The sequence below is a fragment of the Nanorana parkeri genome, unplaced genomic scaffold, assembly GCF_000935625.1.
Source record: "Nanorana parkeri isolate BGI_ZX_2015 unplaced genomic scaffold, ASM93562v1 scaffold1147, whole genome shotgun sequence".
Classification (NCBI taxonomy): Eukaryota; Metazoa; Chordata; class Amphibia; order Anura; family Dicroglossidae; genus Nanorana; species Nanorana parkeri.
In genome coordinates, this window is record NW_017307415.1 from 94,028 (window position 1) to 110,066 (window position 16,039).

The window sequence follows — 16,039 nt, forward strand, 5'->3', positions numbered from 1 at the left end:
GTGTCTGTTCATGTTTGTTTTTGCATGTTTCTGCATGTTTTCTTTCACAACAATCACGGTTCTCAAGAACAAGTTTAGATCAAAATCTTCTGCTTTTTCTACATTGACCTACTAATCTTTGTTAAGATCAGCATATTTGCAACATCTTTTTATTAACAAGTTATGTAAACTCGGATGTACAGGCCAGTCACACATATTAAATATTGAAGATAACAGTTCCCTAGCATGCACTGCATTTCCTTAGATACAGGGGAAGTGGTTACATATGGTGAAAGATGCTCTTGAAATCTAAAAACATTAATAATCTCACATTGTCTTACATTTCATCCACTTTACACTTCTTTCCCCTAGAGCGTGTATATAATAAGACAACCATACATTTGACTGGAAAGCCCTAAAGGCAATTAATGTAAGTATATTATTGCTTTAAAACGCATAGGAAAGCGGCTATCAAGAATGTATTGTGTTGTTTTATGCTGCCCTAGAGAAATAGAAATCAGAACATTGTGAGATTCTTTTTCAGACTAATTTGTAGGCTGTTTACCTGTGTTGCCTACTAACCTACAGAGCTGAAGAGCCTTGACAATGACTGTAGAGGAGACATTGGCATGTGAGGTACCTTTTAGGAACGCGCTACAAAACGCCCAGGTGTGAACCGGGCCTTAGAGTCCCTTTATTGGTTTGATCTCCATTTTCCTATGCTTAGTGTTTCTCAGCTGCATTTATAAAAAGATTCCTAAACTTGTTTCTAAAGTAAGTACAAATATTTCAGGGGCTTGGTCTTGAGTGAGGTATTTTTCTCTTCTTTTCCCTTGCTCTTCTGCCTCTACGCTTTCTCTTCTGTTTTCTACTACATGATTTTTCTTTTACGATTTATTATAATTTTTTTGACTGTGTACATTTTACATTTTGTATTCTTCTATGACTATATAATAGTTGCAATGTGTACCTTGATGTTTGTTTGTCAGACTGATATGGCATTTTGCCTGAAGTGCACTATGTCCGAACAGGAGATTTTGGTTTTGTTCTACTCTTTGTTGTAACCTTGGAAAACCTTAATAAAAATGTAATTTAAAAAATGCTAATATTTCGTAGTTCAAAAGCTCACAGAAAAAAATTACATTTATATTTAATTGGTTGATTATAAAATAGACCAATATCAACTGCTTAGAAACGGGGTCAGGCAATGAACAGCATTAGTGATGGCTGACATTTTGAAGGTTTGATAGCATTGCAGATTGGGAAAGGGACATAATTAATCCAGGAAATTATTTAGATTGCAGTATATCAAGTCTGAGGAGAATTGTGTTACCCGATTTAATCTAAAGATTTACTGTGGATTTCTCATATGCCTTTGTAGCCTGGTAGGTGATCACTGTGGATTTTCTAAACACAGCTCGTCACTAGGGATGTGTGAAACTGTTTTTTGCTATGGAAGGTGAGGCTTTAAATATCTCCTGATGTTTACAGAAACCCATTAAGCTATCCTGGACCTGTTCACGTGCCAAAATAATCACTGCACATTGTTTGTGAACATGACATTGGATATTGAAGAACATGCAACCAAAATTCCTTCAAGAAAAACAGCCTCACTGATAGAAAATAAATACAATTGTATTAATGTTTAATTTGTTGAAATCAAATAACTATATTGCAACCCTAACCCACAAAAAAAATTAAAATCAAACTGGACAACCTGCATAAATATTTAAAAAATAATATAATCATGTATTTTATATTGTAATAATATTTTTGTATATTAATGCATAGTATGGGTACTGATTTTAGGTGTTTTTATGGGTGAGGGCTGTGATAAAAATGAGGGTCAGGAGAAATCTAAAAGCTTTAATATAGTTAATGGGGAGAGGAGGATAAAAGAGAAAGGACAGATATATTTGTATTTTTTGTGCAATTACAATTCTTTTACGGAGTCAAAAGGTAGAATAAAAAAAAATAAACAGTGCAGAAATATGATTTGCATAATATCACTGTACATTTTTTTTTTAAAAAGAACAATAACAAAAATACAAAAACAAAAGAAAAAACACAAAATAATAACACTTTACAATGAATGGTTTTCCTAAATAAAATAAATTGGCCTAAGCAGTCTTGCAAAATGGCAAAATTTGAGACTAGGATATAAATATTAGGTCTCCCAAAAGCTTATTCTCATCTCACCATCTAGATGAATATACAAAACAAAATTATAGCGGGTTTTCTGAGATGAGAAGAAAAACCACAATAGGATCAAATTAGGGATAATCAAATGGGATCCTATTGGGGTTTTTCTTCTCATCTCAGAAAGCCAGATTTAATTGTGTTTTGTATATTCAAAATTTGAGACTAATTTAGTTGAATTTTCAGCAAAGAAGCAACCAATAGTTTCACAAAGAAAATCAGTTTTCCTGACATCACTTTGCTTCTGCCTACTCAATACCTCACATCTTCAAATGTGTGATTGCATAATAGTTACCCGCAGTAGAAAAATGCTCACGGAATACATTGTCCTAAAAGCCATAGTCTGCTTATAATGTGTGTGTATGACAGCTTTGTTTATAATAGTGATAAAAGGAGTCAGTCAATCACGTTTGAACACATATGGAAATGCTAATATGGCTGATATGGTGAATTTCCCATCTAAATGAGCCCTTAGGTACAGCCTCAAAGAGGGCCGACTGTGCTTATTTGCAGCCTCCATTTTTTAAACAGCTTAATGATCTACAGTTTGTGAAACTCTATTTTCTGAGTTTCGGCATACATGGCTCATAAAACATATTCTGATTCTCATCTAAATCATAATAGATTAGCACTTTTTTCTAAAGCAAACAACATATAATATTAGATGCAGTACATTGCTATTTACAAACCTTTATATACTGTATAGCTTCCTCGCCCTGCATCCTTTGTCAGGTGCTGTCACCTTAATGGGCATCTTGGAGCGTCATTGATTTTGTAATGGATATGTCAGGCACCAAAGCTAGGGCCTCCAGCAGAGATGTTGGCCACTGACTGGAATCTGAGATATATTAAAAATAAAATGGTGCCTTAACTCAAATTGTTCAAAGTATTTTAATGAAGCTATCTGAGCTAAGTGGTTTTAGGGTAAGCTTCTCCCAAAGGACTCTAAAAATCAACAGGGAAAGTCTAATGTATTTTCTCAAAACGTACAGCGCTAGCCGTCCTTCAGAGGTGAATATAAGAAATCAGACGTTAAGATCAAGATTTGACAAGTGCTAGTTAAAAAATAATAAATAAATCAAACATTCAGTGAAGGGGTGTATCTCAAAATACTCAATGTGAATGGTTAAACAAATTAAAGTCTATACAATATCAAATCAGACAATGTATGAATGTATCTAATAAAATGTGATAGGCTGTGAATATATGTATCATGTGTGGGTGATTCTTGTTAATAAATAGTGAATGAACAAACAATGTATACCAATTAAATAAAATTAAATTAAATTAAACTTTTATCGATGTATGTGTGAATAGTCCAAATCTTTTGTAGTTTTTTTTTTAAAAAGTCTTTAGAAATCCATAAATGTAAGACACTTCGACAGTGAAAATTCAGTGCAATAATGTGTCCAACGAAAATCCAAAAAAAAAAACGAAGAAAAAAATGAAGAAACAAATGTAGAAAAAATGCAGAGAAAATCCACTCAAGGGAATGCACTCACCAGATCCGAAGATGTTAAACACGTTTGTTTCATCAAGGTAAGTCTGGAGTTCCGTCTTTAATTTCCACGCTCGATCAGGCTTCAGGGAAGGAAAGGTCTCCCGTTTTACCCGTGATGTTTAAACGGAATATCCTCGTATTTTAGGGGTCCCTCCGGTGGGATATTCAATCATATAATAATCGAGATAAAACATACGCTCATAGCGTCATAAAACCCAGGTTTATTATAATCATACAGCATACAAGTTTAAAAAGAGCGCTAAAATATGTTTAAAAAAGCCGGCTGATCACTTTAGGCGTGATTCCTATTAGACTGGATCAAATGACGTGAGAATAGGCCCGCCCCCGACGCGTTTCATCACACAGACGTTTTCAAGGGATGGCAGGTCTACCCTCGTCATTGTCCAGTCTGTTTAAATAGTTTTTTTCTTCACTCATTAATTACAACCCTACATGAGCACCCAAAAAAAGTAGATTAGTTACAGATTGGTGTCGGGTTAATCTAAAAGGTTAATGATATACATATTCACTTGCACTGTAAACCCAGTGATTACGGCAATAATGAAATCATTTTTTTAGGGATAAGAGTCTATAGGTAAATTAGTTATAGGAGGACACAGAGAAAAACGGAGGAAAACAGTACCCTAAGGGAATTCAATACAAAACGGGAATAAGTAATCAAATTCTGTCCCAAATTATTATATCTGACAGGTGTGCGGTACAATTAAATCCTTTAAAGTATATCTGGCAAATACAATACAGGAATAACAATTGGTTTCATTAGTATCTCTGTAAATATATCTAACCAAATGCAATTCTATGTCGTAAAATTATCATTATTAGTACTGCCTAATGTAAACATATACATTTACATTTTATAAACAATAACAATATAATCATAAATAAGACCTTGTTCTTAAAAAGTAGGGTGGGGAGGAATCTCGATAAAAATTACATATAAAACTCAGATAGAATAATGCTAATTGAGTACAAGACGAAAGTTCTGTTATAAAGGTTAACATGATCCATGAATAAGAAAGTGTTTCTCTCTCGATTGGGGCATTCATTATTATACATGTATATTAAAATCATGATTCAGAACGATATTTTATTAGAGAAATTAATCAATATTAGTATTAAAAAGTATTTGGTTAGAGAAATGACTCAAAATTACTATCATTATAAGAGGTAGATGGCTCTATTCACTATGGTTATGTCAGACAAGGATTAATCATAAAGGAGGGTATGAAATTAAATTATTTAAAATATTAAAATTAATAATGTATTCATTTGATAAAATCATAAAACAGTATTGGTGTGTCATAAAAAGGTTATATATAACATGCAGGTTTAATTGGTATACATTGTTTGTTCATTCACTATTTATTAACAAGAATCACCCACACATGATACATATATACATAGCCTATCACATTTTATTAGATAAAGTGTTCTGAGAAATGTAAAAAAAAAAGTGAAATTGTCTTGTCTTACCAGAATACTGAACATGATTGATGACAACTGCTCCGATGGGAACATTTCTTCAATACTGCGTCCTATTCAGTTGGTGACCTACATTCCTACATTCATCCTGGGCTTCATCCTGAACTCATTCGCTTTGTGGATCTTCTGCTGTTCCATGAAAAAATACACAGAATCTTCAATATACTTGATAAATCTGGCAATCCTGGATTTTTTCCTTGTTCTGTCTTTACCCACAAAAATATACTTCTCCCAAGATGATATCAAGGTGAGCAGTCATCTGTGTGGATTCCTACAATCCCTCTACTTTACCAATATGTATGGCAGCATCTACACAATTATGTTCATCAGCCTGGACAGATACATAGCCATTATGCATCCTTTCTGGGCCAGGGTTATACGCTCACCTAAAAAGACCATAATAATATGTGTCATTATATGGGTCTTTGTTTGGAGCGTTTCTTTATGCACATTTTTCATCAAAGTTAAACAAGAAAATGTTAAATGTTTTCATGACTTGTCTGACAACATTTGGAGTCCGCACTTAATCATTCCTCTGGAAATGTTTGGATTTGTGATTCCTATGACAATCCTCTTGTATTGTTCTATTCAGATCATCAGGACACTACTGATCACCGTATCTTCCTCAGTAGAGTCTGAAGAATCCAAGGCTGTTGTTGTACGCATAATCATCTGTAATCTGGTGGTGTTTATGATTTGCTTCGGATTTACTCATATTGGCATCTTCTTGCAGTTTCTGGTCAAGAGACAGATCATTTCAGACTGCACAGTGAGAAAACACATCAGCGTATTTCTGCAGGTGGCACTCTGTATATCTAACATTAACTGCTGCCTCGATGCCCTTTGCTATTACTTTGCAGTAAAAGAATTTCGTGCCAAATTTAAATATAAGCCAAATGTAACACAGGTGCAAAATATTAACACTTAAGTCTAGATAAAGATGTAACTGCAAATTATTTGTTGAAGGGTAGGAACTTATAGTGGGCATACAATACAATGGCATCATTGCACATACAAGAGCAATGCCATTTTGCCATACTTGACATAATAATAGAACTGAAAAATGATAACGGCAAATACATTTATACAGACTTTTTTTGTTTTGTTAAACAGCATGTTTCAAAAGTATTTCTGGGACAATAAAAAAACAGAATGTGCTACATAGAGGGAACTTCCAGCCAAAACATTGTTGTGTACATGATGTAGAAGGAGTAAGCCCTTTGTCAGATTTGTAATGCTATGTGATTTCAGGGAATTTTTTTTGTCAGAAGAGACTAAAAGGCTCTTCTGTGAAGAAAGCTCGACCTACTTGCATTTTATAAAGTTTAGTTCTGCTTCAACAATGAATAGAGAAAGATTTCCTGTGATTCAGCAGGCTTTGCTGAAGTGTTTCAGCACAAGTGCTTGATGTGGCTAGACATACTAATAAAAAGTAAGTATGCATTATGAAGGTGCTCTGTAATACAACCCCATCTTAAGGAACCTATAGACATTGGATAACAGTCTTCAAGTTCCAATGAAACAACAATCCAGTGTCTACTGGGCACCGAAGGGCAAAACCCAGAACGTGTGTTCTCAAAGAACAAAATGATCAGGTAGCTTAGAAAACCTTGCCAAATCACTACAGTTTCCAGCAGGTTTATTTACATTCTGCTTCCACTGTCTCCTCCATTTGCCTTCACAGAAGTGCTTGTTTGACTAGAGTGCTCCTGGTTAGGGAAGAAACTGGGCCAAAAGACATTGTGAGATGGTCGGATCATGAATGCACAACTGACTGTTCGCTAATGTCTATGGTCATCTTGACCTTGCTTCCATAGCCTAAGGTAAAAGTTTACAAGTGGCTCATGATAAATATGGAACTGCATTTCACAACCTGCAAATTGCCAATTCTGAATTGGCTACATTATTGAGTTATGTAATGAATATATTAAATGGTTAATTTATTTTAGTTTTATTACTTAAGCTATGGTCTATTTTCCTTTTTACATTTTGGATATATTAGGTAAGAGTTAAAACCTCTTGCTGGTTTTTACTGTTGTCTGGGTCCTCATTGAGCAAGCTTCTTCGTTCTTCCTCTCCCCAAGAAATGCCAGTCAAAATCTCCTTTTATGTGAGGTGAAAACCCATCTTGATGGCTATGGAACAGAGAAACATGTATCTTCAATGGAAAATATTTCCATAACTCCTGATCTGATGACATCTATTAAAGTTTAGTTTCTCACTTTGTGTCCCAGCAATAATAGTCTCCATGACAAATAGCGACCCTGAATGGAATCTGCCTCAAATGCAGATGGATTTACATGTATAGTGCAAAATATGGGGAAAAGCCCTGACCCCATAGTTCTCCTTTTAAGGGGCTCTATCTATTAATATTGTGAACTCTGGTGCTTAATCCCTCTCTTACACTAACATTAAACCTAAACCCTAAATAGAGCTCTGAAGGAACTCCGTGAAAAACTGTCCTTAACCCTTTTCTTTCTTAAGTGCTCGTTTTTTGTATGTCTGGACAAAATAAAAATATACTCAGTTCATCTTTGCAGTACATGAACATTTCCCCTTTGTTGGTCTATTACAAAATACAAGTACAAAAAAATACCTGTTGATCTGCCAGAACCTCAGAATTCTCTGAACGTCCTGACTAAGCTGACAACTCTACCTCTGCTGTGCTAAAAATATAAAGCAGCATTATCAGCCCTTCCTGCGATCTCTCCTGATGGATTACAGAATAATTTCCCTCTGTTAGGAATATATAGAGATGGAAGGTATTCTGTAGTCCAACACAGTGGCAGTGCCAACAACACTGCTTAGCTGCTTATCAGCTCAATAGCAAGTTAGGAACACACTGGATTTTTGGCAGATCGTTCTGTACATGCAGTCAGGCTGCATGTACATTGATAAATATCACTGGTCTACAAGGAGAAAGCCTCGGAAATAAAAGTAGCTAAATTTTACCACAATTGGGTCACTAATAAAGGAAAATTAAGTCCTGAGTATTAATTGGCTCGTTTCCAAGATACAGCTTCAGGCCAAAATTGCATCAAAATAATTTAAAATTAACGAGGGGGATGCACGATTATGCTCCATAACTTTTCTCCAAAATGTGATATAGCAATGAGAATGGTGCCACACCAATCATTATACGTTTATCTTTTTATTGATACCAATAACATAACTTTCCATTCATTTTATTGTTTTTTTTATGTAACATTTCCATGCTTTCTGCACACCATTGGGACTGCGAAAGGTAGGGATGCACCTATACCGAGTATTTGAGCGAGTACTCGTACTCGACCAAATGTTCCAATACCTTTCCCGATACTGGAACTTCCGGTCAGAGGGAGATTTCCTCTGACCGGCAGTGCCGCGAGGGAACATGGAGTCGGGAGGCTGGCTCCATGCTGTTTGTCCGTCTCTATGCTGATTGGCCGGGAAGCTGGCTTTCCAGCCAATCAGCAACGAGCCGGGCAAACAAATCTGATAATATGGTGACACGACCCCCAACTTGCAGACAAATTATTCCCCTCACATAGATTCTAGGCAGCAGTCATTACCATACCAATCCCTCGGCCACCTAGGCAGACAACTCTCTCCAAGCTCTCCCGGATCTGCCCACGTCTCCTGTGTGAACAGCGCCAGTGCCTCCTGCTGGATGCTGTTAGAGGATGTCTGAATGAGAGCACTGGGCAGTCTGCGCATGCGCAGTAGTAGGCTGAGGGCCGATCACGTGGGCGCTGTAAACACAGGAGACGTGGGCAGATCAGGGAGAGCGGTGTCTGCCCAGCTGGCCGAGGGACATCTGTGGTACAGTAATGAATGCAGATGAGGATCGATGTGAGGGGAATTAGGTGTCTGCAGGGTGGAGTTGTGTCTCCATATTGTCAGATCTGTTTGGCCGGCCTCGATGCTGATTGGCTGGGAAGTCGGCTTCCCGGCCAATTAGCATTGAGCCGGCCAAACAGAATGGAGTCGATCAAGAAGCCGGGCTGTGGGCAATGACACACCGCCTGGCTCTCTGATTGCCCGGGAAGCCGGCTCTATGCTACCAGAAGTACCGGTGTCGGTACTCAGTATCGGCGAGTACCTAAATATAAATATCGGTACTCGTACTCTATACCGAAAAATCGGTATCTGTGCATCCCTCGCGAAAGGAATGTAATGCAACAATAATGAGGGGCCCAACTCTTGTCCTGATCCCCTGTTTTGCATCCAAAATATAGGTGGTATGCCGTGGTGGGGTCCTCTCCCACACAGCAGGATGTGCTGCCGATCACCTGTACAGCCTCTCCATCCTCGCTACACAGCCACACGTACAAGTCCCGCTTCTACTGCTGTGGGTGGCAGAGCGGCAGGGAAGGAGCAGCACTATCGGGGGGCCATCTTATTCCTCTATGCCCCCCCCCAGGCGGAACACTGATCTGTCTGAGCCGTTGTCTGACTCTCCTATGTGCTGCTATCACACGGTATTTTAACCCTTGCTGTGGTACTTACCAGCTTAAATAAGTTAAAGAGCATGTTCTTACTGTATTTGCAGTCTGACTGTGTTATAGCAATAAATTAAGAGGATTAAGTTGGCTTTAACCAATATATTTTTGCTTATAGTATAAATAAATAATATTTTTTATTTAATATCCATTGTTTTTCTTACTTTTTATAACTATGTACGTGCAGTGCCAGGAGATGTAAGCATGAGTATGCAGGAGAGATTCAGACCAAGCAATGTAAATCCTGTATAATAATAATGTGTAATCTCTGCTGCACACTGAACTCATTCTGCTTCCGTGCTGAAAACATTGAGGTCCCGCACCGAAATCTGGTAATGCCCGGATCCCAGAGCCTCCTTTGTGATTTGTACCCTGCCCGTTATCCTTTATACTCCATTTTTTTTAGCAGGTCACTCTGTGCACCAGACAAATAGGAAACAATCCCAATTTGGGTTTTACTCAATAGTGTTCCACCAGTGTTGGAAGTAGAATCCTTGTTGACTTTAGGTTTATGGTTGAAGAAAACCTATGGTGTACCTTCAGTCAGCACCGTAAAACAACGCCGCCCGCCGTCTGCACACGCCGTCCACTGCAGGACGACGTCCGCGTCATCACATCCAGCTCATTAACTCTCGCGGTGCCGCCCTCAGCGAAAATCTGCCGCTCCAGGCAAACGCCTTGTTTGCCTCGCGGCAGATACGCCCCTGCCTTCAGTAAGCATATGCAGCAGTTTGATTTCCTATTTTAGTACCTAAATGCATGTTTCTAATGGAATATTTTTCAACATTCTCTTTACAGTATTTACTTCTTCAATATACATACACTGCACATATTACATATACAGATGTGTCATTTAGTGTTTTTTTTTAATCATTTCACTTGAGTCACTCACCCTTCTTGATCAACAGCTAAAATCTCCACTTCATAGAGTCTCATATTCACATATGGCTGATGGCCGCATTCTCCAATTCATGCTAGAAATGCTGAATATAGAAGAAGAAAATATTTGCATGAGTTCTGTTGGGAGAGCATTACAAATAAAAACTCCAACTTGCTGTGTTTATGGTATGATTACTTGCATTTCACCATTGAAGTTGATGGAATGGGGAGCCAAAAAACTCATGCCGGTGTAAAATACTCATGCACGTATATAGTGACAAAACATGTATCACTGCATTTGTTTTCAGTTGAGTCCAGAGAATGCTGAGGGCCTGTTCAAACTACTGCATTGTGCATTGTGCGCGTTGGTGCGATAAGGTGCGATTGCATTGTGTGTTGCAGCACATTGTGGTGTGCTACATTGGGAACATGTTTTTTTGTGCTTTCTATTGCATTGGCAGCCTACTCAAATCAGTGTTCTGTCTTTGTGGCTGGTCATGCACAACATATAATGTACCAATGCACCATAATGTGAAGGTGTAAATGAGCCTTAAGACACAACTACTGTGCAGAATTAGTAAGCAAATGTTAGATACAAAGAATATTGCTTTTCTATTTCTTGCCTTTGCCTATTGCCTTTACAGTTTTAAAACCGTGAAAATTAAACTCCAGCCAAAGCTAAAAATGAATAGCCAATTAAAAGATAAAATAATAAAAGCAGCTTTTGCTTCGATGTTCACCCTCAGTCCAGATATTTCTCCTGCAGTACTTTTTTCCTGCCAAGAGATGTCCTCAGTCTACTGGCCAGCATCATTCAACCCAATTCCTCTTAGCCCAAGTTGTCCTAGACCAGCCTGTAACTGGACATTATGGTGTTATATAAATTCTGTATAATAATACTATTATTATTATTATTATCTTAACAGTGATGAGCTCATCTTTCTTTCACTCTGCTTTCACATAATATCAACATGCTTCTTGACAGCACCTGAACTCACTGGTCCTCCTGTCAATTCTTCCTCTCACACTCCAGCCCAGCTAAACAGGGTCTACAAGAGGCCAATTCCAGGTCACATTCATGTACTCACACTGCTTGCATTTCCAAAATACATTTAATAATATTTTAATGATGACATAGCTGCATTCATCTGTGTCATTTATACCTGCCTAGAGTTCAGCTTTAAATCTGATGCTTGGAAGAAATGCAAAACGCTACAACAATGCTGTCCTTGATTGTGAATGTTTTCAGCTGTATGCTATGAACTAGATATATTTATATATGTGCAAGATATTTTTTCTCTAAAATATCTTTTATATGTCATTTTGTCTGAAGAATATTAAAGGAGAATTATGAGGCGAGTGCTTTTCACTCAACTCCTATCACATCACACCAGGCCACATGCCTTCGAGATTGGGAGGGTGCTTTTCCGGGGAGGGGACCCCCCTGGAAAAGCACCTTCTTCCCATGTTGATGAGAACAAGGGCCTCTTCCCCACAATCCTAGCCCGGTGGTTGTGGGAGTCTGCGGGCAGGGGGGCTTATCTTAATCTGGGTGCTCCCTTTTACAAAGCTGGCACCCAGTTATTAACCCCCCCCCCCCGTGAATGACTAAGGGGTAGGTGTTACCCCTACTCATTCACCAAATAGTAAATAAAATAGTAAATAAACACACAACACCGTTAAAAAGTCAGAAGTTATTTTTATAAAAATGTCCACTGATGTAACCCATCGTCAATCACGTCGCCAATAAATGGGCGGAACGAGTCATGCGGTCACAGGACTTGTTACGCCCATTTGTTGACATTCGGGACCATATCATAACAACAACTCTGTTCCCGAATGGCATCTGGGAGCTCCCAAAATGGGAGCTCAAAAATGCAGCCTAACTGAATGTCATTTGGGTCTGGGAGCCATGTTGTTGTTGTTATTATTAATAACATCTTCGGGATTGGACAGGTCGGCGGGCGTCATTTTTTTTCTTTTGGTGAGTCGTGACCGTCGTTCATAAAGGACTTGGCAAAAAGTGTTATGGTTTTTTTCTAATAAAAGACTTTTTCACAATGTTGTGTGTTTATTTACTATTTTATTTACTATATGGTGAATGAGTAGGGGTAACAACATGGTATGGCGCAGATATGTGGCCTGGTATGGTGGGCTGGTATGGTGCAGGAGGGGGGGGCTACACGCTTGTTTCCCCCCTTTCCTGCTCTGCCAGGCTGCTGCTTAGATCAAGGGTGTGGTAAGGATTATTTAGGGGGGGACCCCATACATTTTTTTTTTGGTGTTGGGGTTCCCCCTAAAATTCCTACCAGACCTAAAATGTCTGGTATTAATTGGGGAGGGAACTCCATGCTGTTTTTTTTTTACTTTGATGTTTAGTCAATTCAGAATGACATTCAGAAAAATATGCGGATGCATTCGAAATTTTCGTTATCAAAAATTCAGATATGTTCGGATTCGTTTTTTTTAATTCGGAAATTCAGATGCATGTGAATGTCCGATTTCTGAAAATTCATCCAAAGTTCAATATGGAACAAAATGAATCGCACATGTCTAGAGTAATCCGCTATAAGATACCTGAAGACTGGTCTCAGCTAAATAGAGGGGAATATAGGGCATTAGGGATTTGGTAGCCCGGTGGCTACCAAATAGGCTATTCATTTCACAAGGGAATTTGCACTTTGCAGGAGGAGTTTGTCTTAGCTTGATGCTGTGAAATTTCACTTTAAAAGAATAACCAATCATGTGCAAGGAAAAAAAATGTAAAAATGCATTTTTGCTTGCACATGATTGGATGATGGAAGTCAGGAGAGCATCACCTCATTAACTAAGCTAAGGGGGAACTTCCCCTGCAAAGTGCAAATTCTCTTGCAAAGTGAACAGCATATTTGCCTTTAGTAAATCAGCCCCACTGAGTCTCTAGAGGACGATCTATTACAAGTGGTAATTAATTTGGCAAGAATACGAAATAGATAGTGTGGACATGAAATATGGTCATCGCTATAGTAGTATTACCAGGTTGGGGGACTGTAACCTTTCCCCCTTTGCCATTGGCTTCTGGTGTGCAGCAAATAGGAAATAATTTCAAGCTCCTCTATTTTATTTGCCAGACTTCTAGCGTTGGTGTACATACATTTAATTCCTCTCTTTTTGTGGGACAAAAGTTTACTACCTTGTTGTTCCCCACTATTTTTATTATTATTCTGCCTTGATTTCGGTCGTCCGTTGGTAGTTATACTTACATGTGCCAACTGATTTCCTATATTGACTGGAGTGACCCCACTATTATTAACTCCTTTTTTACTACTTTCTGTGTTATTTTTATCAAAAAATGGATTGAGATAATCTCACTGTATCTGAACACAGGGCACTACGGGTTATCCAGCAGAATACCCATATAGATATTAATGTATCAGATAGGGTACACCAAAGTGGTACACGAAAAACACAAACATCAATCAGGCTTTGCATGCAGGAATTGGTCACATATGGAGAACCTTGAAGAATCCATAGGAATATATTTTCCAGACATGGTTATAAAAAGAAATTGCTTAGCAATGCGTAATAAAGAGCTGGGGATAGTAGTTGCAACAATCTTTTGTACATAAAAGATTTGAAGGAATGTAAAAATCTGAGACATAGGAACATGTCCAATAAATTTCAAGGCATTTCTTTTCATTACTAACTATAATATGGTTTAGGACTTTATATCCACAAGATGCATTGAGAATGAGTATGAGAACCTTCACAGACACACAAGCTGCAATTTCACTAGTGGAAAATCTACTGGTAGCACTCACCACCGAAGGAACCACTTATTTAATTGGGCCTTCCTAGGCTGTGTAGGGTACACGGTTTAATTTCTGCCTCAAAGGACTTAACAGCCCACCAGTGGCGACCAATTAAATGACTTCCACACTGTTGATCTTTTGCTTGAAGCGGATTTATTTAACAACTTCAGAAAAGATGGTTAAGGTGCAGGACACCCAAGAGACCAAAGCAGACTCTGTAGATAGAATTAAATAAGAACACTTACTCTTTGCCTCCTCAGGTAGAGAACCTTTAAGCTCTCATAGCATCCTGAGATCTTACGTTCCTGACTGCAGTGCAGATAAGGTAGAAGTAAATCCCTCTGGCACATGCCACACTTCAGACGAGGTCCTAGCTATACTTTAGCTTTTTCCTCTGCTTAGGGCATTTAAGCTGTGGACCATACTGTGGACCATACTGTGGACCATACTGTACATATATAATTACACATAATGGCAAGATTTTTTTTTAAAGACTGTCAGTTCTCTGAACAGATGAAAAGACCATTTCCCTGCAAGAGAATTATTATTATTAATATTATTATTACATAGGATTTATATAGCGCCAACAGTTTGCGCAGCGCTTTACAATATAAGGAAGACATTACAATCACAATACAATTCAAGACAAGATGGTAAGGAGGGCCCTGCACCTGGGGCTTACAATCTAAAAGGGGAGGGGGAAGTGATACATGAGGAGGTAGCTGTGTGGGGATGAATTGTTTGAGAATGTTTGAGAATAGCAAATATACCCACCTCTCCTGCAGCCTGAGTCTCCTACACTCCATTGCAGCCCTGCAGCCTCTGTTGAAGTATTCAGTATCCAACACTTTGGTTACTGTCAAATGCCTGTGGTTCAGTACTCCTTCCCCTATGTCACTATATCAGCAGTGATGCAGGTTTGGAGGAAGGAACCACTTCATGCTGCAAGGATACAGTGACACACCTGAAGCAGGTATTTTCTCTTGCAGGGAACTGGCCTTTTCAAAGACCTGAGAGTGTCTCTTTAAAATGTTGCTATGTCTTTGTAACATTTTGTAACATGTTGTGAGTTTAATTAATATATCAAGCAAAGTTACCTTTCCTCCAAGCTTCTGTACACTACTAACTCCCCATGTAATGGAGATGGAGAGAGAAAGACGTGTTTGTAGACCTGTTCTAGGGTGAGAACCATGGCTAGTGCCATATATACAAATGGGTGAGGGAGCATAGCCTAGGACAGAAAATTTGTTTTTTGCAGGATTACCAGGTCCACATAATTAAAAAAAGGATTCAAAAGGAAACACCTCACCTATGGACTAGAATGCTGATATATACTGTATATATAATTTCTGTGTCTGGATTCACTTACTTAGGTACACTAATACTATTATATCTGTATTTGAAGGGAGCAATGCATAAGGACATGAAAGATGATAGTGGTCATCTTGTCACCGCTGAAGAATTGTTTTTCTATAAGATAGTATTTGTCCTCCCATGACCCTTAAGGTTGGCCCATTGTTCTACTTTAATGTTTTGGCTGTATACACAGTTCCACACAGTTCCACGATATTCTAATTATTCGAGTTTCACCTGTATGTATGTATGTATGTATGTATGTATGTATGTATGTAGGTAGGTATGTATGTATGTGTATATAATATATATATAGATATATATATATATCTATATATATATATATATACACA

General features: G+C 38.1%; 1 protein-coding gene across 1 annotated transcript; it reads left to right on the forward strand.

Annotated features, from left to right (window-relative positions):
* The first annotated feature begins 5,187 nt into the window (after positions 1 to 5,187).
* On the forward strand, positions 5,188 to 6,110 carry LOC108796660 (G-protein coupled receptor 55-like). Its single transcript, XM_018568157.1, has one exon. It carries the CDS (start codon positions 5,319 to 5,321, stop codon positions 6,108 to 6,110), a length of 792 nt encoding a protein of 263 aa, XP_018423659.1. The 5' UTR covers positions 5,188 to 5,318.
* The last annotated feature ends 9,929 nt before the right edge of the window (positions 6,111 to 16,039 follow it).